This window comes from Drosophila nasuta, unplaced genomic scaffold, assembly GCF_023558535.2.
Source record: "Drosophila nasuta strain 15112-1781.00 unplaced genomic scaffold, ASM2355853v1 ctg14_pilon, whole genome shotgun sequence".
Lineage (NCBI taxonomy): Eukaryota > Metazoa > Arthropoda > Insecta > Diptera > Drosophilidae > Drosophila > Drosophila nasuta.
In genome coordinates this window covers 368,327-395,860 of record NW_026869386.1, presented here as the reverse complement: position 1 = coordinate 395,860, position 27,534 = coordinate 368,327, and the positions used below count along the sequence as shown (strand labels likewise).

At 38.7% G+C, this 27,534-nt stretch overlaps 1 protein-coding gene and 1 long non-coding RNA gene across 2 annotated transcripts in view; one reads left to right on the top strand and one right to left on the bottom strand.

Moving 5' to 3' along the window:
- The first annotated feature begins 10,254 nt into the window (after nucleotides 1-10,254).
- On the top strand, nucleotides 10,255-11,242 carry LOC132797605 (uncharacterized). The gene is made up of 3 exons (XR_009633740.1): nucleotides 10,255-10,361; nucleotides 10,419-10,587; nucleotides 10,658-11,242. It is a non-coding gene; the product is annotated as an uncharacterized LOC132797605 (long non-coding RNA).
- A 10,289-nt stretch (nucleotides 11,243-21,531) lies between these two features.
- The window catches only part of LOC132797546 (choline/ethanolamine kinase), a 60,302-nt gene continuing 54,299 nt past the window's right edge, over nucleotides 21,532-27,534 (bottom strand). Inside the window, exon 8 of the mRNA XM_060809294.1 lies at nucleotides 21,532-21,576. Within this exon, the coding sequence (XP_060665277.1) occupies nucleotides 21,547-21,576 (30 nt within the window). The 3' untranslated portion in view covers nucleotides 21,532-21,546. The remainder of the gene's footprint in view (nucleotides 21,577-27,534) is intronic.

Below are 27,534 nucleotides of genomic sequence, written 5' to 3'. Positions count from 1 at the left end.
GTTATAAAATCGAATCAGGCGAGCCCTGCTTGCAATGACCAATCACCACCTACAGTCACTTACCAACCCGTAGAGCACAAAGAACATAAAATGGAAACGATGATACTCAGACTGCAACAAAGCATGGAGGAATTCATTGCTTTTATGCGAACAACCATGCAAAGTCTGATGACAAATCAATATATTTTGATTCAGATTCTCCAAAACACTCTATCAAAATAATCAATGGCTCCCCTACGCATTGCACTGTGGAATGCCAACGGCGGTCCACGGCACAAAATTGAGTTAGCACAATTCATGAATGACAATGAAATCGACGTAATGCTACTAGCAGAAACCCACCTTACCAACAAATACAATTTCCAAATCCGAGGGTATTTGTTCTACAGTACAAATCATCCTGATGGAAAGGCCCATGGAGGCACTGGAATACTGATTAAAAACCGCATTAAACACCACTTCCACAATGCGTTTGCAACTAGCTATCTGCAAGCCACAGCTATCATTATACAGTTGGATTGTCACAATATAACACTAGCCGCGGTATACTGTCCTCCTCGCTTTACGATAGCCCAATTTATTGATTACTTCAACTCGCTAGGCAACTACTTTATAGCAGCAGGAGACTATAACGCTAAGCACACGCACTGGGGATCTCGCCTCGTGTCCCCGAAAGGAAGACAGCTGTATCAAGCAATTATAAAACCTAGCAACAAGCTTGACTGCGTTTCCCCTGGTTCACCAACTCACTGGCCTAGTGATCCAAGAAAATTGCCAGACTTGATTGACTTCGCAGTTACAAAAAACATCCCACGTAATCTGATTAGCGCCTGTTCTCTACCGGATCTATCATCAGACCACTCGCCTGTACTCTTTGGCCTAAACCAACAGCCAGTTAGTAATGACAACCCCGTCATGCTAACCTCTAACAGCACAAACTGGCTCAAATTCAAAAAATACATAAGTTCACACATTGAACTTACACCACGGCTAACCGACGAAGATGACATCAACAGAACCGTAAACAATATCGAGACAGTTTTGGCTTCAGCGGCTCGAATCGCAACACCACGTAGGCAAAATATAACACATAACACCAAGCACACGAATGCAGAAATAGAGCAGTTAGTTCTGGCAAAGCGTCGCTCCCGGCGCGAATGGCAATTATCTCGATCGCAATCTGCAAAACAACAGTTAAAAGAAGCTTCACGTCGACTCACCCAGGCTCTACGACAAGAAGAAGACAGATCCATACAGCGCTATATAGAGCAACTATCTCCAACCAGCTCAAAATTTCCACTTTGGAAAGCTCACTCTACACTGAGCGCACCAACAGTAACGGTTACGCCAATACGGACCCCTGCAGGTTGCTGGGCCCGAAGCGACAAAGACCGAGCCGACACATTCGCTGCCCACCTTCAAAATGTTTTCCAGCCAAATCCAGTAAGAAACCTGCCTAATATACGCTTACAAACAGAAGTAGACTTTCCTATTGCCGAACCAATTGTATTCCGAGTATGTGAAGTCATAAAAATTATAAAAGAGCAGCTACAACCACGAAAATCTCCGGGCTGCGATCTAATAACTCCAAAAATGCTTATTGAACTCCCACTGTGCTGTTGGTACTATATGCCAACTCTTCAACGCGATGACAAGAATCGGCTGCTTCCCGAATAGGTGGAAAAAGTCAATCATCATAATGATACCAAAGCCAGGAAAAGACCACACGATCACCTCCTCATACAGACCAATAAGCCTACTTTCGTGTCTATCAAAACTCTTTGAGAAATGCCTTCTAACTCGTATCATACCATACTTAAGAAGACACAATATTATCCCAGCACATCAATTCGGTTTTCGCGAAAAACATGGAACTATCGAACAGGTGAACCGCATAACATCAGAAATTCGAACAGCATTCGAGAATAGGGAGTACTGCACTGCGGTATTTTTGGACGTCTCTCAAGCATTCGACAGAGTATGGTTTGACGGCCTAATGCACAAAATCAAAATAATGCTCCCTAATAGCACACATAAACTCTTGAAGTCATATCTTTACAACAGGATATTTGTAGTGAGATGCAATACCGACATGTCAGCTGAACATTATATCGAAGCTGGTGTTCCTCAAGGCAGCGTTCTCGGGCCGACTTGATACCTACTCTACACTTCTGATATCCCTACGAGTAGACAACTGACTATGTCTACGTTTGCCGACGACACCGCGATTCTTAGCCGATCTAAATCTCCACAACAAGCTTCAGCGCAACTTGCGACCCATCTGGACGCTGTAGAGAAATGGCTCTCAGACTGGCGTATAAAAGTAAATGAGCTAAAATGTAAACACGTAACTTTTACCTTAAATAGACGAAATTGCCCCAACCTTACACTTAACAACACCGTGCTTCCTCAATCAGATGAAGTAACGCATCTTGGCGTACATCTCGACAGACGGCTAAACGAACTCACCTAAGGCTGAAGGCAAACAGTCTGCATTGGCTTATAAACTCCCGCTCACCCCTTAGTCTGGATTACCAGGTCCTACTCTACAACTCCGTTTTGAAACCAATCTGGACTTATGGCTCTCAGTTGTGGGGGGAGCGCCAGCAACAGCAACGTAGAAATCGTGCAGAGAGCCCAAGCAAAGATCCTGAGAACTATCACCGGGGCACCGTGGTACGTTCGGAGTGAAAACATTCAGCGAGACTTGAATATACTTCCCGTCCGAGATGAAATAGCACAACACATGGAAAACTACTACATCAAGCTGTCGAACCATCCAAATCACCTCGCTAGAGCACTAACATTAGTATGTAGCCGTTCCCGCCTTCGTCGTAACGACCGTCCCATCCAGCGACAATTACTAGGACCGCCTACCACAAATACAGTTTAAGAAACTGTTAGAATACTGTAGTATTTTGAAAATTTAAACACATTTTGTTAGTCTCGTAAGAGAAGATTCAAAATATAAAACAAACAGTAAAATAAAAAAAAAAATGCCCATGACTTTAAAATATAATTACGATACAAAAGTCTTTTGGAATTATTTTTATGAGTAATTCCCCTAATACAATAAGCATTTTTGGTATTTTTTCCGAATGCTGCTGCGAGTGCTTAGCGACTTAAATTAGTGATAGATATTGACAAGTATTACAATTCTTAAAAATAAGTGAGACAATGTTAAAAGTATAAAGTTGTGTTTGAAAATTGTGAGATGATTATTTCAAAAGGAAATGAGGAAATTAATATTTCAGTACATATTTTTATGGAAACCAAATAAAAACCTTTCTATATAAAGAAGTGTAGGGTTAAATATAATTTGGAATGTATGAGGTTTTTATTTAATTTCTGTTTCTGGTAAAAGACGCACAAGTGGGGCTTGAGAAGGTGTTTGGAACTATATTTTATTTTTGGCTTTACGTTGGAGATAATCTATAAATCATTTGGTCTTGTCTTTGGATTAACTTCTGATATTGTTTTGCATTTAATTTCAAACATTTCTGTTAATAAAATATTAAAGTAATCTTTTATAGCTTGATCTCATGTTGCTGGTATGATAATTAATATGATAAGCTAATTAAATAATTATATTGCCAAATCATACACCACTTTTAAGAAAAAAACGTGGTTAAAATTCATCGTCCGCTTTTGTAGAAAGGTATAATAGAAACATGAGTGGTGTTGATTTACACAAATTATACAAAATTCATTAAATTTTTACTTTCCAAATTCATTGATTGGTCTGTTAGAGCGAAGCTCACTATCTTCTTCAAAAGGTATAGAATCACCGAAAATGTCACTACCTTGTCAATACTAAATTGGTTACTGGGTTCACTGAGTTCCAAAGGTGGTGTACTGCAGGATTTCTTCGTAAGGACCAAGGGACTTAGAGTATAAAAAATCAAAATAAACGTTACTTGGGGCTCCTATTAATTATTTATTTCGTTAACTGCTTGGACTGTTGGTTGTAGATACATGCAGATACATCGACGAATACATACAAACGAAAGCATAGCTAGCAGGCGTTTTTAAAAACTTCCACAATTTTTATCTGATCGCAACCAAATTTTCACGAATGACAATTACTACAGTTGTTAGTGTATATACCAAAATTCTGCTCTACCTTCAAAATGGCTTGTTATTCGATTTATTTTGATTTGCAGGGGCGGGAGTGGGATTGCCAAAATTTGAAACAATCTTAATCTGCGTGCAAACATAACGAATGCTGTCGAAAAAATTATAGCTCTATCTCTTATAGTCTCTGAGATCCAGTCTTTCATACGGACAAACGGACATGGCTAGAGTGTCTCGGCTGTTGACGCTTATCAGAGATGCCTTCTTCTACCTGTTACATATATTTCCTGCCGGCACAAAGTTATAATACCCTTCTATTCTATGGATAGTGGGTATAAAAAAACAAGTGCTGTCGAAAATTAATTTATAGCTGTATTTTTAATAGTCTCATACTTTTTATACGGACAGGCTGTCAGTCAAACGGAGATGGGTTTATCATCTGTGCTCTTCACATTGATCAAGTGTTAATATGTATATATACTGTATTCGGAGATATTGCAGATCTACTCTTTGAGTAATACCAATTGGGCAAAAGAAAGTGAAAAAACCAATAGGTGAGCCATATACATTCAAATTTTTGTACATCGTTGACTAAAGATTTTGTAAAATTTAATAATTCCTTAGTAAACCATTAAGGTTTAGCAAATATAAGTGGAACAAGAACTGCATGGGAGTTTAAGGCAAAATACAAATCTTCATCTGATATATACTATACATATTTCAACACTAAAATAATTACGACCAAAAACAACAATTATTAGACTCCGAAACCTTAGATGGGTATCTTCAGAAGAGGAAAATGGAGACGTTCTCGATGGGTCAATAGCAAAAAACAGATCAGGTGGTCTTCCCAGACAATTTGGTGTATCATTAATCTGGGACAATGATACACACGAAACACATATAAAAACATTAATTAGCGAGGGACGCAATCCAATATTAAAATAACCACGGTTAGCAGATCACGATCAAAATTCTTACTTTTAATTATAGAAAACAAAGCTGGAGGAATATACGAAAAGAAGATAAAACAAGTAAGAAAGTTACAGTCGAGTGTGCTCGACTGTGAGATACCCGCTACCCATTTTTAATAAAGGCAAAATATTGCGGTATTATTTTCAAAATATCCCGAAAATACTAAAAAAACTAAAAAATACCAAATGGAATGTTTGGTATATCGATATAGTACACCATTCAAAATATACCATAGACGGCACAATGTACCGGATTGTCGGTCAAAGCAACTAAGAGCCCTAGTAAGGCGTTTTTGCCCATACAAAAGTATTTCTTTAATAACTTCCACAATTTTTATCTGATCGCAACCAAATTTTCAGGAATCATAACTACTACTATATACGCAAATGAGGATGACCAAGAAGATATTGAAAAATCTTTTAAACACAAATTAACATAATAAATTGTTTTTATTTTTACATTTCTTCGCTTTTTTGATACATTTGTTTTTAGCTTTTTATTGAATTTATTTTCTATTTTTTTAGGTTTTTTTCTCCATCAAAAACGGCTTTTTTTGCTGGTCAAAAGTTGGCAGCAGTGTTGCCCGGTTTTGAGCACCCGTATAAGCTAGATTTTAGAAAAAAAAGTTAGAATAATCCAAGTATAAAAAAATAATATAATGCAAAAAAGTAAGCTACATCTAAATGAGAGAAAACATGAAACCTTAATATATTTTTATGTGGGTGGCAAAAATCTTTGGGGCTATATTTATGATTAGGTCTTTAAATTTCCATAAGAAAAAAACACAATGTGATGGATTTATCATAGTTTTTTGTATGTGTGAACAAAAATCTTATTAAATGTCTTATTACTGCCCATTGCTAACATGTGCTTCTTCGATGCGGCGAAAAATTTGTTTATACATACATACATATGTTTATATCTTTTTTGGCATTTTAACAAACGCTTTATTTCACAACTTCAAGCAATTCGTGGTAACACTTCAGCCAACTTATCGATCTTCGATGACACTATTAATTAGAAATAAAATTACGTTCATATGAAATGCAGATAACCATCGGCAAAAAAAAAGAACAAGTTCCGATATTTGTATGGATATTTTTCTTACAAAACAAACCGTTCATGTCGCAAATATATTTAAAACTAGATGAATTTTAAAATAAGCTATATTTCAAGCTATAAGATAGATGCAAATTTTACAACCTTTTCCATTTATTTTACAGGCACTTCACTTCGCAATTCGTATCTGTATCGGTAAGCTCGCAGATCACTTAGTTCAGCTGTAATAGTGGTCTTACAATAGTTGCAATAAACCCTCTGTAGGTCTGTGTCATCCTTATGAATTCACGCCTTGAACTCATCACTTTTAAGCCAGACATCGCGGCATTTGTTTATATTCTTTCGGCATTTCACAACTTGCTAAGATTTTACGAGCACTTTTTATTAAAGATCGAAGCACTAAGCGAGTGATGACATTAGCATATATCGAGATACACCACCACATTTCGTAAAGCTGCCACTTTTTCGTATATTGTACTTAAGTGTTAACGAATCAAAAAAAAATTCGGGAAAAAGACAACTGAATTTCTAAAACAGCCAGAATTTCCGCTTGTCACAATTCAAGCAATTCACACATTTTCCCCGTGTTAGCCTTCAAAAAAAGCCCGTTTTGACTGGAAAAAATCCAAATGGGCAGCACTGCCCTAGAGCCTCTTCGGCTCATTTCAAAATTCGATGTTCGAACCATGATACAATCATGATACAATAACACAAGGTAGTTCCGTCGCGCGCTTATTCGATCGGTTTCAGTCTGTTAAGGTTCAGAGCGCTACAGCTGGAATACTATCGATGGTCGCGCTTCGATGTTTTGAAAGCAAAAATTCGATAGTATCGATAGTATAGTCATATTTACTTCATTTTTTCCCATACATAGGTTTTTTGTTTTTTAAGCTATATATATTCTATCTTATCATTAACATAAATTATAAGGTAACTTCAACAGAGATCACAAAAAATTCAGGTCATTTTTGATATAAAATTAAAAAAACAACAAAATTATTGTATCCAGGAAATTTTCTGCAAAAATAACAAAATGTCCACATTATTAGCTCTCTTATTAGCTCTGCGATTATTTATAACGAGTCCAGCCTTGCTGAACATACGTTCCGACTCAGTCGAGGTTGCGGGAACACATAGAAATTTCGGCACTAATTTTTTTAAATTAGATTCATTATGCTGAAATAAAAGAAATGTTATTTATGTTTTTCCTTATGTTTAGTGAAAACTGGAACACTTATTCTAGGGGATCTACATTTTCTTCACAGTGCTTTAAATTAAAGTACTGTCTGAGATCGATAATCGCATCTGCTCTTTTCGAGGTTGGTAATTCACTAATATTTTTTTGAAGAAATGTGAATAGGGTTTGGCGGTTTTGAGAAGATGGTGGTGGCTCTGCTGCATGGGGTAGCAGCTACAACCACGAAAATCTCCGGGCTGCGATCTAATAACTCCAAAAATGCTTATTGAACTCCCACTGTGCTGTTGGTACTATATGCCAACTCTTCAACGCGATGACAAGAATCGGCTGCTTCCCGAATAGGTGGAAAAAGTCAATCATCATAATGATACCAAAGCCAGGAAAAGACCACACGATCACCTCCTCATACAGACCAATAAGCCTACTTTCGTGTCTATCAAAACTCTTTGAGAAATGCCTTCTAACTCGTATCATACCATACTTAAGAAGACACAATATTATCCCAGCACATCAATTCGGTTTTCGCGAAAAACATGGAACTATCGAACAGGTGAACCGCATAACATCAGAAATTCGAACAGCATTCGAGAATAGGGAGTACTGCACTGCGGTATTTTTGGACGTCTCTCAAGCATTCGACAGAGTATGGTTTGACGGCCTAATGCACAAAATCAAAATAATGCTCCCTAATAGCACACATAAACTCTTGAAGTCATATCTTTACAACAGGATATTTGTAGTGAGATGCAATACCGACATGTCAGCTGAACATTATATCGAAGCTGGTGTTCCTCAAGGCAGCGTTCTCGGGCCGACTTGATACCTACTCTACACTTCTGATATCCCTACGAGTAGACAACTGACTATGTCTACGTTTGCCGACGACACCGCGATTCTTAGCCGATCTAAATCTCCACAACAAGCTTCAGCGCAACTTGCGACCCATCTGGACGCTGTAGAGAAATGGCTCTCAGACTGGCGTATAAAAGTAAATGAGCTAAAATGTAAACACGTAACTTTTACCTTAAATAGACGAAATTGCCCCAACCTTACACTTAACAACACCGTGCTTCCTCAATCAGATGAAGTAACGCATCTTGGCGTACATCTCGACAGACGGCTAAACGAACTCACCTAAGGCTGAAGGCAAACAGTCTGCATTGGCTTATAAACTCCCGCTCACCCCTTAGTCTGGATTACCAGGTCCTACTCTACAACTCCGTTTTGAAACCAATCTGGACTTATGGCTCTCAGTTGTGGGGGAGCGCCAGCAACAGCAACGTAGAAATCGTGCAGAGAGCCCAAGCAAAGATCCTGAGAACTATCACCGGGGCACCGTGGTACGTTCGGAGTGAAAACATTCAGCGAGACTTGAATATACTTCCCGTCCGAGATGAAATAGCACAACACATGGAAAACTACTACATCAAGCTGTCGAACCATCCAAATCACCTCGCTAGAGCACTAACATTAGTATGTAGCCGTTCCCGCCTTCGTCGTAACGACCGTCCCATCCAGCGACAATTACTAGGACCGCCTACCACAAATACAGTTTAAGAAACTGTTAGAATACTGTAGTATTTTGAAAATTTAAACACATTTTGTTAGTCTCGTAAGAGAAGATTCAAAATATAAAACAAACAGTAAAATAAAAAAAAATGCCCATGACTTTAAAATATAATTACGATACAAAAGTCTTTTGGAATTATTTTTATGAGTAATTCCCCTAATACAATAAGCATTTTTGGTATTTTTTCCGAATGCTGCTGCGAGTGCTTAGCGACTTAAATTAGTGATAGATATTGACAAGTATTACAATTCTTAAAAATAAGTGAGACAATGTTAAAAGTATAAAGTTGTGTTTGAAAATTGTGAGATGATTATTTCAAAAGGAAATGAGGAAATTAATATTTCAGTACATATTTTTATGGAAACCAAATAAAACCTTTCTATATAAAGAAGTGTAGGGTTAAATATAATTTGGAATGTATGAGGTTTTTATTTAATTTCTGTTTCTGGTAAAAAGACGCACAAGTGGGGCTTGAGAAGGTGTTTGGAACTATATTTTATTTTTGGCTTTACGTTGGAGATAATCTATAAATCATTTGGTCTTGTCTTTGGATTAACTTCTGATATTGTTTTGCATTTAATTTCAAACATTTCTGTTAATAAAATATTAAAGTATAGCTTGATCTCATGTTGCTGGTATGATAATTAATATGATACGCTAATTAAATAATTATATTGCCAAATCATACACCACTTTTAAGAAAAAAACGTGGTTAAAATTCATCGTCCGCTTTTGTAGAAAGGTATAATAGAAACATGAGTGGTGTTGATTTACACAAATTATACAAAATTCATTAAATTTTTACTTTCCAAATTCATTGATTGGTCTGTTAGAGCGAAGCTCACTATCTTCTTCAAAAGGTATAGAATCACCGAAAATGTCACTACCTTGTCAATACTAAATTGGTTACTGGGTTCACTGAGTTCCAAAGGTCGTGTACTGCAGGATTTCTTCGTAAGGACCAAGGGACTTAGAGTATAAAAAATCAAAATAAACGTTACTTGGGGCTCCTATTAATTATTTATTTTGTTAACTGCTTGGACTGTTGGTTGTAGATACATGCAGATACATCGACGAATACATACAAACGAAAGCATAGCTAGCAGGCGTTTTTAAAAACTTCCACAATTTTTATCTGATCGCAACCAAATTTTCACGAATGACAATTACTATAGTTGTTAGTGTATATACCAAAATTCTGCTCTACCTTCAAAATGGCTTATTATTCGATTTATTTTGATTTGCAGGGGCGGGAGTGGGCTTGCCAAAATTTGAAACAATCTTAATCTGCGTGCAAACATAACGAATGCTGTCGAAAAATTATAGCTCTATCTCTTATAGTCTCTGAGATCCAGTCTTTCATACGGACAAACGGACATGGCTAGAGTGTCTCGGCTGTTGACGCTTATCAGAGATGCCTTCTTCTACCTGTTACATATATTTCCTGCCGGCACAAAGTTATAATACCCTTCTATTCTATGGATAGTGGGTATAAAAAAACAAGTGCTGTCGAAAATTAATTTATAGCTGTATTTTTAATAGTCTCATACTTTTTATACGGACAGGCTGTCAGTCAAACGGAGATGGGTTTATCATCTGTGCTCTTCACATTGATCAAGTGTTAATATGTATATATACTGTATTCGGAGATATTGCAGATCTACTCTTTGAGTAATACCAATTGGGCATAAGAAAGTGAAAAAACCAATAGGTGAGCCATATACATTCAAATTTTTGTACATCGTTGACTAAAGATTTTGTAAAATTTAATAATTCCTTAGTAAACCATTAAGGTTTAGCAAATCTAAGTGGAACAAGAACTGCATGGGAGTTTAAGGCAAAATACAAATCTTCATCTGATATATACTATACATATTTCAACACTAAAATAATTACGACCAAAAACAACAATCATTAGACTCCGAAACCTTAGATGGGTATCTTCAGAAGAGGAAAATGGAGACGTTCTCGATGGGTCAATAGCAAAAAACAGATCAGGTGGTCTTCCCAGACAATTTGGTGTATCATTAATCTGGGACAATGATACACACGAAACACATATAAAAACATTAATTAGCGAGGGACGCAATCCAATATTAAAATAACCACGGTTAGCAGATCACGATCAAAATTCTTACTTTTAATTATAGAAAACAAAGCTGGAGGAATATACGAAAAGAAGATAAAACAAGTAAGAAAGTTACAGTCGACCCATTTTTAATAAAGGCAAAATATTGCGGTATTATTTTCAAAATATCCCGATAATACTAAAAAAACTAAAAATATACCAAATGGAATGTTTGGTATATCGATATAGTACACCATTCAAAATATACCATAGACGGCACAATGTACCGGATTGTCGGTCAAAGCAACTAAGAGCCCTAGTAAGGCGTTTTTGCCCATACAAAAGTATTTCTTTAATAACTTCCACAATTTTTATCTGATCGCAACCAAATTTTCAGGAATCATAACTACTACTATATACGCAAATGGACCAAGAAGATATTGAAAAATCTTTTAAACACAAATTAACATAATAAATTGTTTTTATTTTTACATTTCTTCGCTTTTTTGATACATTTGTTTTTAGCTTTTATTGAATTTATTTTCTATTTTTTTAGGTTTTTTTCTCCATCAAAAACGGCTTTTTTTGCTGGTCAAAAGTTGGCAGCAGTGTTGCCCGGTTTTGAGCACCCGTATAAGCTAGATTTTAGAAAAAAAAGTTAGAATAATCCAAGTATAAAAAAATAATATAATGCAAAAAAGTAAGCTACATCTAAATGAGAGAAAACATGAAACCTTAATATATTTTTATGTGGGTGGCAAAAATCTTTGGGGCTATATTTATGATTAGGTCTTTAAATTTCCATAAGAAAAAAACACAATGTGATGGATTTATCATAGTTTTTTGTATGTGTGAACAAAAATCTTATTAAATGTCTTATTACTGCCCATTGCTAACATGTGCTTCTTCGATGCGGCGAAAAATTTGTTTATACATACATACATATGTTTATATCTTTTTTGGCATTTTAACAAACGCTTTATTTCACAACTTCAAGCAATTCGTGGTAACACTTCAGCCAACTTATCGATCTTCGATGACACTATTAATTAGAAATAAAATTACGTTCATATGAAATGCAGATAACCATCGGCAAAAAAAGAACAAGTTCCGATATTTGTATGGATATTTTTCTTACAAAACAAACCGTTCATGTCGCAAATATATTTAAAACTAGATGAATTTTAAAATAAGCTATATTTCAAGCTATAAGATAGATGCAAATTTTACAACCTTTTCCATTTATTTTACAGGCACTTCACTTCGCAATTCGTATCTGTATCGGTAAGCTCGCAGATCACTTAGTTCAGCTGTAATAGTGGTCTTACAATAGTTGCAATAAACCCTCTGTAGGTCTGTGTCATCCTTATGAATTCACGCCTTGAACTCATCACTTTTAAGCCAGACATCGCGGCATTTGTTTATATTCTTTCGGCATTTCACAACTTGCTAAGATTTTACGAGCACTTTTATTAAAGATCGAAGCACTAAGCGAGTGATGACATTAGCATATATCGAGATACACCACCACATTTCGTAAAGCTGCCACTTTTCGTATATTGTACTTAAGTGTTAACGAATCAAAAAAAAATTCGGGAAAAAGACAACTGAATTTCTAAAACAGCCAGAATTTCCGCTTGTCACAATTCAAGCAATTCACACATTTTCCCCGTGTTAGCCTTCAAAAAAAGCCCGTTTTGACTGGAAAAAATCCAAATGGGCAGCACTGCCCTAGAGCCTCTTCGGCTCATTTCAAAATTCGATGTTCGAACCATGATACAATAACACAAGGTAGTTCCGTCGCGCGCTTATTCGATCGGTTTCAGTCTGTTAAGGTTCAGAGCGCTACAGCTGGAATACTATCGATGGTCGCGCTTCGATGTTTTGAAAGCAAAAATTCGATAGTATCGATAGTATAGTCATATTTACTTCATTTTTTCCCATACATAGGTTTTTGGTTTTTTAAGCTATATATATTCTATCTTATCATTAACATAAATTATAAGGTAACTTCAACAGAGATCACAAAAAATTCAGGTCATTTTTGATATAAAATTAAAAAACAACAAAATTATTGTATCCAGGAAATTTTCTGCAAAAATAACAAAATGTCCACATTATTAGCTCTCTTATTAGCTCTGCGATTATTTATAACGAGTCCAGCCTTGCTGAACATACGTTCCGACTCAGTCGAGGTTGCGGGAACACATAGAAATTTCGGCACTAATTTTTTTAAATTAGATTCATTATGCTGAAATAAAAGAAATGTTATTTATGTTTTTCCTTATGTTTAGTGAAAACTGGAACACTTATTCTAGGGGATCTACATTTTCTTCACAGTGCTTTAAATTAAAGTACTGTCTGAGATCGATAATCTCATCTGCTCTTTTCGAGGTTGGTAATTCACTAATATTTTTTTGAAGAAATGTGAATAGGGTTTGGCGGTTTTGAGAAGGTGGTGGTGGCTCTGCTGCATGGGGTACGGAATCACAAGAGTTGTTAATGACGGTGACCTCATTTTCCAAAAACTTTTCGGCCTGTACAACGTTAAAAGGAAAACGGAAGCCTTGTTTTTTTTTAATCATGGGTCTAGCAATGTTCCGATTCGCGACAAAGAACGTTCTTCATACTTTGTCAGCCTGGTGACAATGCTGTCCATCAAAAATGTACAGGCTGCTAATCCCTCACTAGACTTAAGGCTCGGCTTTAAAGTGTCCAAAGTATGTAACAGACAACATGTTATGGGAATACATAACGAAACCGTCACTGTAGAATTAAAAGATACTTGCTTTGTTAGAGTATCCAATGGAGCAAGTAACTGTACCAGGTCCGTTAGGATGTCCAATTCGTCTACAGTGAACGGTTGTGGAGCTTTTGATGTACTCAACAAAACTTTGCCGATTGCCTCATGGGTTTTTAAAATCCTTTCTATCATAAGGTAAGCACTGTTCCATCGAGTAGGAACTTCCTGCTTCAGACTATATTTCACGCTCCCATCCTGGTAGTCTTTCAGCTTTTTATACGCTATGGAACTGGATTTAAAATATGTAACTGTAGTTTTGCATTTGTTTAGGATAGGGACCAAACAGTCTAGCTTGAGACATCCTTGCACCACTAAATTTAATGTATGGGCAAAACATGGTAAATTTTTTTTTTTGGATAATGGAGCTCGCATTGTCTGTAACTATTACCACAATTTTGGATGATATGTCCCACTTGTCAAAAACGGCTTGCAAACTGTCCTTAATATTATCTGTTATGTGTGTGTGTTTCCGAGAGCAATTTATTTGTAGACAAAACGTCAGCTTGCAGCTTAAACTCGTATTTCATTACAAACCTATCAAGTTCAGCTTTTCTGTGGGAATTTAAATCATAGGATGTAGTTACAAAAGAATCTATTTTTTTTAAGTCGACGGCAAATCATCAGCGCCTAGGTCTTGTACACCTTATGCACTTTGCCGACTTACCATCATTTGATCTAGTAAAAAACTTCCACAATTTTGATTTCCCAACTCTGGATTTTTTCGGTCCGTTGTTCTCTTCGTCAGAGCTGTTTTCGGCTGATTTATTGATATCAACGCCTGTATACATAGATAAATAACAATTACGTAGTATATATGACCAAAAATTATTATAATTACCTTTTCTCTTGAGATTCACAAACTTGTCCATGTTTAGAGCCACCACCTCCTTTCAATTTAAGTTAAGCTAATATGTGCTTTTATTAGAAAAGATATAATATCCAATTTTGTAATTTCTCTTACCCAAATTCCGCAACCAAACCTCGTGTTTTATTGAAATGTCAGTGATGTGAAAAATGCCCAGCACCATCGATAGTGTCAAAAAACTATCTATGGTGGTTCAGAAAGGTAAAAATTCGATATATCGATAGTGCCATCGATATTATCTCAGCTCTACAGTGCGCTCGCGCTTGTTGAAGGGAAAGCTTGTATGCAGACGATTTATTTCCTAAATATTAACCCTTGCGCAAGGCAAAAATGTCAGATCGCAATTATATTATATATATATAGTTATGTTTTCGCGTAACGCGATGGTTAAAAAAAATAAAACTACGATTTTATTTTTAAATAACTTGTAAACGAACTTTATTGGTATTGTAAGATTAGCGGGCTACGCGTCTTGTCTGAGGAAAGTGTCTTTAAAAACTAACCTTACAATATGTTGAGTACGAACAAGAAACTTCTTATTGCGACTTAGAGCTAACAATCATATGTGTAATGTTTTGTGTATGTGTAAGTGTTTTAATGCTGAGTCCTCAGATTGCACCAGAAAATTTTAAGTGGCGTGAAGTGGATCTTTTTGTTTGACGTTAGTCGCCGCCGCGACGATTTTATGTTTAGAATATGATTTTTATTTGAATGCAATAGAACCTTTTTGTTTGCTACGATTGGTCGCTGTCGTGACAAGCTTGTGTTTTGAATATAATATAATCTTTATGTGAATGCAATAGGATATTTTGGAGATAGGGGAATAATTACGAGAATGTGTCACATACGAGAAATGAGTGTGGTGGTGGATATGTCACTATATATATGTATATATATATTATTATATCAAACAGATGGAAATTGTTTTTCCCAATTTTGTTTTAAGCTATTTTAAATCAAAAGAAATATTTATGTAGGAACTGTTGGCGCATTTGATTTATATTAGTTTAAGAGCATGAAGTGTTGATGCCAGATGACTGCAGGTTTGACCACTCAGGCCAGCTGGCAGTGTGGTCGCGATCGAATGTTATTGATAGCGACAAAAAGCTGGTGACAAGGTCACACGCAGTCACACTGCTCTGATTCCTCTTGATGCTGGTCACCCTGCCACTTTTAGTGCTTTTCTGCATTCCTACATATGTTTTTAAATTCTTGTGCACATGCAAAGTTTTTTCCAAGTTCGTGAATAAAAAGTAATTAATTAGTTACGAATTCTACCAAACTCAAAGTGCAAATGTTTTTTCTCATAAACTCGACGCCCCCCTATACATGAAGTATCAAATAAAGTTGTTAGAATTAGAGCGAAGCGAGAGCGAAATAAAGCTTTCGTTTTGCTCTCTGAGCGAATTCGCCTCGCTTCGCCACTCTAGTTAAATTAGGCTTAATGTAACTTAACATAGAATTATAAAGGCAGTTGAAATCAAGAACTCATCAGCGCGTCATCACTCTCTCCGTTTTCGTTTCGTTTTCGTATTGCCGCAACAACAATTAGGTCCATTACTTTGTCCGCGAGTAAAGCGGAAATTTAATAATTGCAAAAACTCTTGATAACTTTATCCGAACCGTCGTCGCATGCAGACGTGTATTTATTGTGCTCCGGGAAAAAATATTCAATAAGATCATATAAGTGCAGTGACTGGTTTAAAAAATCTACAATAACGCGAAAAGACGCTCTTTGCGATGAAATCGCTAATGTTTATATTGATTGATTAATTAATTAATATAAATCATAACAATTAAAACTCTAATTAATCAATCTTGATTACAATTAGTCAAAACGACATTCGTGCACAACGTCACCGTGAGCAAGACGAGAGACGGCTCTCACAACAACGAAACAACGCGTACTTCTCTTTTAAAGCGACCGAATATAATGCAAGCTCTGATCAAGTGCGGTCAATTACCCCCAACTCGACCGAATTCTTAAACGTAGAGAGTAATAGAGCGCGCTCATGCTCTCCCTCGCTACCATCGATGTCTCTGCAGCCTAAGAGCGCAGTAACCAGCACCGCAATTTCGCTGACAACGTCAACCGTAACAACAACAACAACCGCAACTGTATCGACAGCGCGTTTAACGACATCATCAGCTAGCAGCGCAAACATTACTACGTCTGTCGCTGCGCTGCCCGAAAAAAAGAACAAAAACAATGAACCCATTAAGCCGGCTGTGCAGACTGGTATGGATCGCTACATTCAAATTAAAAGAAAGATGAGCCCTCTAAATTCTCAACGCAAAATAACCCGTGGCAATGCTAGCCTAGCTGCAATAGAAACGGACATGAACTCGAACCGATTCAAAATCTTGGCAGACGCCAATGAGGTTGAAGCGGCCGAATCTACTGAAGTCGAGAAAAGGAAGCCAAAGCCTCCGCCTATTTATATACGAAAAAAAAGTTCCAATGTTCTCGTTAACAAAATTATTGAGCTTATTGGCAAGGATAACTTCCACATAATACCGCTTGTAAAGGGCAACATTCACGAAACAAAAGTTCAAATGAAGTCTGAAGACAATTACAGAGTATTATCGAAATATCTTACCGATAATAAAAATAACTTTTACACGTATCAGCTTAAAAGCAGCAAGGGCTTGCAAGTCGTACTTAAGGGTATAGAATCTGAAGTAACGCCTGCAGAGATAACAAAGGCACTACAAGAGAAGGGATTTATCGCAAAGACAGTCTTCAATATCCTTAACAGGGATAGAAAGCCGCAGCCACTCTTTAAGGTTGAGCTCGAGCCAGAAATTAAGCCTCTGAAGAAATACGAAGTGCACCCTATATACAATCTTCAGTTCCTGCTGCACCGCCGAATTACAGTTGAGGAACCGTACAAACGCAATGGTCCGGTACAATGTGCAAACTGCCAAGAATATGGCCATACAAGGTCATACTGTAAACTGCGCCCGGTGTGTGTAGTTTGTGGAGAGCTTCATGACTCCGCACACTGCACAGCGAGCAAAGATGACTCCAACTCGAAAAAGTGCGGCAACTGCGGTGGCAATCACACTGCTAACTATAGAGGTTGCCCAGTTTATAAGGATCGGAAAAGCCGCATTCATCAAAAATTAATTACCGCCCGCACCCAAAATAAAACGTTGAAAGTCTCCAGATCAAACCCTGAAGTCTTCTTCTCGACTGCAGCCAGATCCTCACTAGGACCTAATACCTCTGACAAAAGTGTGACATACGCAAGCGCTTTAAAATCAGGACCGGCTATCCCTGTAGCGAATAGCGAATAGTAGGAACATATGTTGTAGGAAAAGCCCTAAAAGAGGGCAGGGTGACCAACGTGAGGATAAACTAGATCGGTGTGACTGCGCGTGTGACAAGGTCACACGCATAGTATACTAGCTTTGTCACTATCGATATCAATTGATCGCGACCACACTGTCAGCTGTTTAGAGTGGTCACACCTGCCATCATCTGGCATCGACAAACACCTATAATCTTTTAGAGTCTTACCTTTACGACAGAACATTTGTTATGACATGCAACACTGCTATATCTGATGATTTCACTGTTGGAGCTGGAGTTCCTCAAGGTAGAGTGCTAGGGCCAACACTATACGTCCTCTACACAGCAGGCATCCCGACAAGCACATGAATAACAACATCTATGTACGTTTGCTGATGATACAGCTATTCTTAGCCGCTCAAAATGCCCGAGGCAAGCAACTGCGCATCTAGCTCTTCATATGGTCGATGTTGAAAAACGGCCAACAGATTGGCGAATGAGAGTGAACGAACAAAAATGCAAGCACCCTGAACAGGCAGAACTGCCCGCCGCTAACGTTAAACAACACTCTACTCCCGCAAGCAAACGAGGTGACATATCTAGGAGTACACCTCGACAGAAGACTCACATGGCGCCGGCATATTGAAGCCAAAAGAACACACCTAAAGCTAAAAGCCAGCAGCCTTCATTGGCTTATTAACGCTCGCCCCTTAGCCTTGAATATAAAGTCCTGCTGTATAATTCGGTACTAAAACCTATATGGATGTACGGCTCCCAGTTATGAGGGAATGCCAGCAATCGTAATATTGACATAGTCCAGCGAGCTCAGTCGAAGATCTTGAGAACCATCACTGGGGCACCGTGGTACGTTCGCAACGAAAACATACATCGCGACTTAAACATTCTACCAGTCAAAGAAGTGATCGCTGAACAGAAGGAAAAGTACTTTACCAAGCTACTGTTGCACCCTAACCACCTGGCGAGAGGTCTAATAAGGTTGAGCAACCAATCACGTCTTCGTCGTAATGACTTACCTACCCAGCGACCGACTTGAGGGACGCGCAACCAGAATGCAGTTTTAACACACTGTTAGCTAAATTTTAATGTTAAGATTCGTAAACTTATTGTTAGTCTCAAAATCCAGAGAAGATTCAATAAATAAAAGCAAAGTCCTCAAAAAAAAAAACTCTTGTGATTTTTCATGGCGCCCCCGGGTGGACACTAATTGTTGTTGAACGCGAGTGATCAATAGAAAACAGAAAACAAAACAAATTCGCGCCGGTCGCTATTAAAATATAATAAAATATAAACAAACAATTGACTGTGCCAGTGCTCTGATCTACTTGTGTTTGTGTCATCGGTGGATTTTTCTGCATCATCGCTGGAGGATACCCTGCACCTGCAAAAGACACAGAGGAAAGTGGCTGGGATCATTTTAGATCGCCAATTCCAGGTACTGTGCGAAAAATTGAAAGCAAACAACTGAATTGGTTGCCAAGTTGCAAAATTCTAGTGACGCTTTTAATTCTTGGCACATACGTACTAGTAAAGCATTTGTTTTTTGTTTTCTTAAGTGAAAGTGACTAGGGGAATTTTCTATTTCCATTGCATCGAACTTCTTCTCTTAGTTCGTTGCAATTTTCGCTTTCATCGCCCCTTTTGTCACCAGATTCGTAGCCGCTGTAAATTGTGTGCTGTTGCTAAGCGCACATACATATATACATACATAACATACATACCCGCAAGCCAACACTGCACCGCACTATAGGAAAAAAGTCAATTTTTTTGGCATAAAATCAAATTATTTTACAAATTATTTTTAAAAATAAAATATATATTTTTAATTTACATACCCTAATTAGCCAAGAACCGTTATCTAAGATTTTTTACACTATAGTGTTAATAAGCGAACAAAGTCAGCTGTTCGATTGACTTTGTAGTGTGCTTAAATTAGTGAAAAATCTTTGCAAACTTTCACTGTTTATTTTGTGGTGCAACAAATTGATTTATTATTTCTGATTATGGCAAATCGTAGCAAAGGTATTTATAAATGTATTTTAGATTACATGTTTTGATTATTATGACTTCTTGTCCAACTGTGAACTGTTTTATATGTATATCTTTTTAGCTTAAAACTAGCACAACGTTGCAAAAAGGTAAAAACGCAAAGTTATTACCAAATGTATCCTTAATATCGTAAAACTAATCATTTTTGCAACTTTTTGCAACTTTTTGTTTCTTCAAAAAAATGACTTATGTCCAGCAACTTATGAGCTCCCACACGCTGCACTTCTCGAAGTTTGGGAGAAAAACAGGCGCTCGGAAGATCCTCTAAGAAGCTACATACAAATGCAACTTTACGGCGAGCAATTTGATGAAGCATTAAATCAGCAAATATCAACAAAAATTAAATGTTTCATTGGTTATATTAAAAAACATTTGCCAAAATGCTACCGTATTATGGACCAATTTAAGAAAAAACACTCTTTGTGGCTAGCCGGCAATATGAGTTTAAGCGTTTGTGCTCAAAATATGTCATCAAATAAACGAGGTCGCCCAAAAATGAATTATGAGGATTCTGGCGTAAGGCTCAAAAGAAAATTAGCATCTGAACTTGCAGAAGAAAATAACAATTCGTTTTGGAAAGATGGTATGGGCAACAGTAATGACGGAAACACGGCGAGAAGAGCATTCAAAACAATTGTCTTTGATTTTAGGAGTAGACCACCATTTGATTCATCGCTTTTACATTATTTTGATTGCTATAAATTGTAATTATACAAGGATCAATCGTTCCAGTTGGCTCTTTGGGAGAAGGTGCATCGGAAGCAAGGCATAAATTATTTAAAGCTGACAAAAAGCATCACGCAAGAAAATGTAGCCGCATTGACAATATGTTTGATGTGTTTCACAGGGCTATGGATTCGTCCGATCCTTTACTCTCTAATCTCCGCATCACCAAAGGACAAAAGAAAAGAAAGCGTCTTCCAGCAGAGGTTATCTATCTTTTTGAGGAGCCAATATTGAATGAAAAGGACAAAGATACCTCCGTAAGCTCGTCCGAAGATGAATCCGATTAGGATAATGAAAGTGATTGTTTGGAAATATATTTAGAGGAAGAGGAATCTGATTAAACTATACATTAATTATAATAAAAATATAAAAATCAAAAAAAAAATTATAAGTGACTTGCAGCAATTTTACAAATTTAATTTATTGGTGGGTGGTGGGGGTGGGTGGATGAAGGCTATGGTCCGATTCAAAAAGCAACAAAATCCGAAATTACACATTAATCTTAATAGTAAATATAATATAACAAATTTCAAGTTTTTATCTTTAAAACTAGAGTTTATGCCAAAAAAATCGACTTTTTTCCCATAGTGCACCGGTGCATTTCGGCTCCGTATTGTTGTTGCTTGCATTTTCGTTTTCGTTGCGCGCGCTTAAAAACAGCGCACATACACACACACATATGTACGTTAGCAAGCCAGCATCTGCACAGTGCATTGCGCTCTGTGGTCTGTGTTGTTGCTTGCACTTTTCGTTGTCGCGCGCTTTGCAGCGCTCAGAACTCGCTCCCCTTCGTTGGTTAAGTATATCAGTGCGATATATCGTTTGGTCCTCGAATTGTGTACTCCCTTATAATTGTCCGAGATAGCTTAGAGGTTGCTGACAATTAAAAAACAAAAAATGATAATAATAAAAAATTAAGTAAAAATAAAAAATAATTCTAACTAAAAATTTAAAAAAAAAAATTTTTTTTTAATTTTCTTTTTTGTTGTTGTTGTTAGTAGCAACAAGATTTATTTTAATATTTTTTTTCGTCTCCTTTAATAATTTAAACAAAAATGAATTCGAAAGAAACACTTGAAGGCTCTAGGAAGAAACTTGCTATTTGCGTGAAGAGCATTAGGAGAATTCATGATCAAATTCTCTATGACAGTATCGGTCGAGATTTGGCAGAGCTAGAGTGCAGGGCTTGAGATGTTGTCGTCGCACATTGAAAATGCTCTCAAATATCAAAGCAGAATTTACACATTTGACGAATATGGCGAATATCGGTGCAAGTTAGAAGAGATTTGCATATCTGCAAAGGCAAGGCTGAAGGCGATGGTGAAATCGTTGACCGATACTTCATCCGCCAATACATCGATTCAGCCGATTGCCGCTCCTCGCACCCGTCTGCCTAAACTGTCATTGCCAAAGTTTAGCGGAAAGTATTCCGAATTTAAAAATTTCATAAGTTTGTTTGAGACTCTTGTTGACAAAGACCATTCACTTCCGCACATTGAGAAATTCAATCATCTCATTTCATGTCTTTCTGGTGAGGCTCTTGGAACGGTGAGAGCGTTTCAAGTCACCGAGGACAACTATGAGAAGGCAATGGCGAGTTTGAAAAGAGTATATGACAATGATTGTCTGATATTTATGAAAATATAACCGCTCGTTTCAATTTGCAAAAGATTTCACAGCCCTCCGCTTCAGCGTTGCGAAACTTGATTGACACTGTCTCTGCGATATACGGATATTTGTTGTCGATAGGTGATGATAAGAAGATTGTAAATGCAATCCTTATTCACCTGGTTATGCACAAAGTTGATGCAATGACAAAGAAGAAATGGGATGAGCAGCTAGATTACACGAAGATTCCATTATGGAGTGAGTGTGAAACTGTGCTTAATCGTCGATATCAGCACTTGTCAGCTGAGAATTCGACAAAGTCCAATAGTCAAGCCGTTTCCGCTAAACAGCTTAATAAAAGCTAGTTTTCGTGTACGACGCTCAAAGATAAGATTGATCAAAAGACCCAAATATGCGTATATTGCAATTCCGAAGATCATTCCATAGTGAGTTGCTCGAAACAACTGCATTATGCATAAATTGTCTTCGGAAGGGTCACACTGACGCCAAATGTAAGCCAAAAAAGTGTCGTGTATGCAGCCGTTCACATCATACGTTGCTGCACATATATTCTGCGACTACAAATAGTAGAGCGTTACCACCCCCGAGTGTTGATACTGATCGTCCATCCACTTCGCATGCGACCGTGTCGGATAAAGTGATCCTGGCCATAGCAGTCATCAAAATAAAGACGAATTCAGGCGATTTCGTCTTAGCCCGAGCTTTGCTGGACTCTGGATCACAAATTAATTTTGTGACTGAGGAACTAGCTCAGCGGCTGCATTTGCGAAGAGAAGACTCGTGCATCAGCTTGCTTGGCATTGGTGAATCCAATTCTCAAGTTAAGAAAAAGATACACACTGTGGTGAAGTCGCGAGTTGGCTGCAATGAGTACGCGATCGATTTATAGATCCTTAAATCAATCTCAGGTTATCAGCCAGATCACACTGTAAATGTCAGTGGCAGGAAGATACCTGATAATATTCAGCTAGCGGATCCCTATTTCTTCAAACCGCAGAAAATTGATCTTATCGGCGCTGAAACGTTCATTGACCTATTGTCCGTTGGCCAAATCAAGTAAGGTCCAAAGACAAGCCTTGGGTGGATTGTCTCGGGGCGGAACACTCCTGGTGACAAAGCACACCAGAAGATGACTGTCAATCTGAGCTATCAGGAAGAAAGTTTGAGCTCGATTGACAAGGCCTTGCTGAAGTTTTGGACTGTCGAAGATGTGCGCTCTCCCTCCAAAGTCCTTTCCGCTGAATAACAAACTTGTGAAGGTCATTTCACAAATAATGTGAAAAGATTGCCGTCTGGTCGTTTCGAAGTAAGACTGCCGTTTAAATCAGATTCGCACCAGCTTGGGTGCTCATTTATAGATGCTAAATGGCGGTTTTTGTCGCTTGAAAAACGCTTAACTTGAGATCCCGAGTTAAAGCGAATGTACTTGGAATTCATGCAAGAATATGTAGAGATGGGCCACATGTCCGAAGTGAGTCACATCCTTCCAAGTACTCCATACTATGTTATTCCGCACCAATGTGTATTACGGCCCCAAAGCACTTCGACCAAGTTGAGGGTCGTATTTGATGCTTCGTGTCGCACTACGACACATAAGGCGTTGAATGACATTCTTATGGTCGGGCCGACCATTCAAGAAGAGCTGTTTTCAACTCTGCTTTGTTTTCGATTGAATAAATATGCATTAACGGCCGACATCAAAAAGATGTACCGCCAAGTTATGGTGCACGAGGCAGATCGAAACTATCAACTCATAGTGTATAGAAAAGACCCATCAGACTCGTTGAGATTTTTCAGATTAAATACTGTAACATATGGCACTGCGCCAGTGCCATTCTTGGCCTTACGGCGTTTGATCCAGCTGAGCGAGACTGCGAAATCCGTGCACCCCATGGCAGCTGAGGTTATCAGGCAAGATTTCTACGTTGACGATATGTTGACTGCTACCGCATGCGTTGAGGACCTGAAGACAATTAAGTCTGAAGTGTCGCAGATACTGCTAGGAGCAGGTTTTGAACTTGCGAAGTGGTTCTCGAATGCTCGTGGGTTCTCCGCATCAGACAGTACACCAAAGCCGATAACGATCTCCGAGACTGACGCAACCAAGACTCTAGGTGTGATTTGGTTGCCAAATGAAGACGTGTTCCAATTCCGAATCGACGATTCATTCATGGGTCTTAAAGCGACAAAACGGAACATTCTCTCAGTGACATCGCGGTTATTCGATCCGCTTGGCCTATTGAGTCCCTTAATTATAAAAGCAAAGATACTGCTTCAAGAGCTCTGGCTTCAAAAGTTGGAGTGGGACTAATTCATACCATTGAGTTTGGATACATCGTGGCAGCAATTGAAGTCAAATTTGACACAATTGTAAAACATAAAAGTGCAACGATATTTGTTCACAGAGCCTACGTCACCGATAGAGATACATGGCTTCGCCGACGCCTCAATAAGAGCGTATGGGGCGTGTATTTACGTTCGTACGCATACTGCAGAATGTTGTAAAGTATCACTACTAACCTCAAAATCAAAAGTAGCTCCCCTCAAGACTAAGACTTTTTCCAGACTTGAGTTGTGTGCAGCTCACCTTCTTGCAGAACTCTGCCACCGCATCCGAAGTCTGATCCGATCACCAATTGAACGGACGGTTCTTTGGTCAGATTCGGAAGTCACTGTTCATTGGATCCGGTCACATCCTTCCACTCTCGCGACATTCGTGTCGAATCGAGTGGCCGAGATTGAAGAGTGGTTATCGAGAGGTTGCGATGTGACTGAACTGTGCGCGTCAATGTGGTTTAGTGGTCCGTCATTCTTGAAGGAACCACACGACTCATGGCCAGTTAACCACCATTTCGTCTCTGAAGAGACGTGCAATTTGGAAGTGCTGTTGGACTGACAGCTATAGTGATAAAGTCAGATCAAGTGGACTCGATCGAAAGTTTTTCGTCGCACACAAGTGTGTTGAGAGTGTTCGCTTATGTGTTCCGCTTCATTCGAAGATGCAAAGACAAAGCAGTTCAATTTGAACTGGTTCCAACGGCATCAGAACTGAAAGAAGCATTCAGTAAAATAGTAGAAGTAATGCAGGATTTCGAATTCAGAAACGATATAGAAAGGATTCGTAAGAGTACACGTGTGAGCACGAGTCTACAATGACTCAATCCTTTCGTACATGAGTATGAAGGATCTTGGTGTTCGTTTTCATTGTGCGAGTCGGGGGGCGACTGGTAAATTCTCTTATTTCGTATGATGCTAAGTTTCCACTCCTCTTGTCGAAGCGCTCACAATTTGCTCGCAGCTATGTGAGGTACCTTCACTTGACCAACTGTCACGCTGGCCCAAGAGCGCTCGTGAGCATTCTCAGAGAACGACTTTGGTTAGTCAATGCTCAAGAGCTTTGTCGTCAGACCGTACAATCATGCATCTGTTGCTTTAAATGCAAACCTCGGCTGCTTACGCAAATAATGGGAATTTGCCTGCTGATCGACTCCAAGCGCTCCGCCCATCTTCAATTTGTGGCGTAGATTTTTGTGGCCCAGTTAAGACTACCTATAGGATTCGCGGAAAGCCGCCGTACAAGTCGTACATAGCTTTGTTCGTCTGTTTTGCGTCAAAAGCGGTTCATTTAGAAATTGTATCCGATCTGTCAACTAATACATTTCTAATGGCTTTCCAAAGGTTTGTTGGTCGAAGAGGATGCCCGAGCCGAGTCCATTGCGACAACGCGACGAACTTCGTCGGAGCAAGTCGCCATCTGGAGGAGTTAAGGAGGCGAGTCGAGGCCGAGGAGAACGCAGTTCGCGACTTCGCATCAAGAAGCGGATGTGAATTTGCGTTCATACCGCCGAGGGCTCCTCACTTCGGAGGACTATGGGAGGCAGGTGTGAAGTCTGCAAAGCACCTACTCCAACGGAAGGTGGGCATCGCCCTGCTCCCGGCCGAGGAGCTGCAGACAGTGGTCGAGGCGGTGCTCAACTCCCGCCCGCTAGGAGCCGTAAGCCAGGACCCAAACGACGGCGAGGCACTAACCCCAGAGCACCTACTGGTGGGCGGCCCACTGGTGGCACCGGCAGCATCGCGGACCCCGGACCAGGACGGTCTGAGTTGCTTAAGGCGATGGCGAGCTGTCTCGTCGCTCAAGCGAGCGTTCTGGCAGCGCTGGTCCCGCGAGTATGTGCTGGGCCTGCAGGCACGGGCCAAGTGGGACCAGTTGCAGCCAAATCTGCAAATCGGAGAGCTCGTCGTCGTCGCAGAAGACAACCAGCCGCCGATGCAGTGGATAGTGAGTCGAGTCGAGGCGGTGTACCCAGTAGCGGACGGGGCGGTGCGCGTCGCAGACGTGCGAACTAGCGCAATAGTATGAAGGCATAGCCGTTCATCGGGGCCGGTGACCATGATACAATAATAGAAGGAAGTCCCGTCGGCAAAAGCTTTCGTCAGTGCGTGTTCGTTTTTCGAGGCAAGAGGTTGTCTGCGGACGAATTTTTTCTTAAAGTAACCCTTATACAAAACGACATTTTGCAATGTATGCCGTCGACACGGATAGAGTTACAACATTAGAGAAATAGATATATATAATATATTATAAATATATATTTATATTTATATTATAGAGAGACAGCTTTTGCTGGGACTAGCTTTTATAATTGTATCATGGTACCTCACACATTCAGTTCAACCTTGATCAGCGTCAACAGCCGTCTGTCAGTCTCACAGTGGGCGATTTGGTCTGGGGCATTTAATTCAAATTTTGAAATTTAAAAAACGTTGATATTTTTTCACAAGTCGACAACAGATGCTTTGATTAGATTTATCAAAGCGTTTTAAAAGCTGTACGATCAACTGATCATCAGCTGGGAACGAACAAACACAACATATGATTTTTCAAACAGCTCTACAAAATTCCTTTTTTGCGCGCATTTATTTCGAGTTCCTCGGGAATTAACAATTTTTATTGAATTTGTTAAAAGTTTGGCTTTTTATTATTTTCAAGGTATCTATTACAAAAAAAAATCAATGTTTGTGACCGGTCTATAAATGTGTAGCTCATAAAACGTAGTGGTAATTCTGTGTATTAACAACGAGCCCGGATTAGCGTACACCTGTCTTTCGTGGAGTCGAACTTACTGGATTCAATTGGATTCAGTCTAACTTTCTTTTTTAGCCGAAAGTGTGAATCAGTGGCGTCCCAAATGTTTAATATGA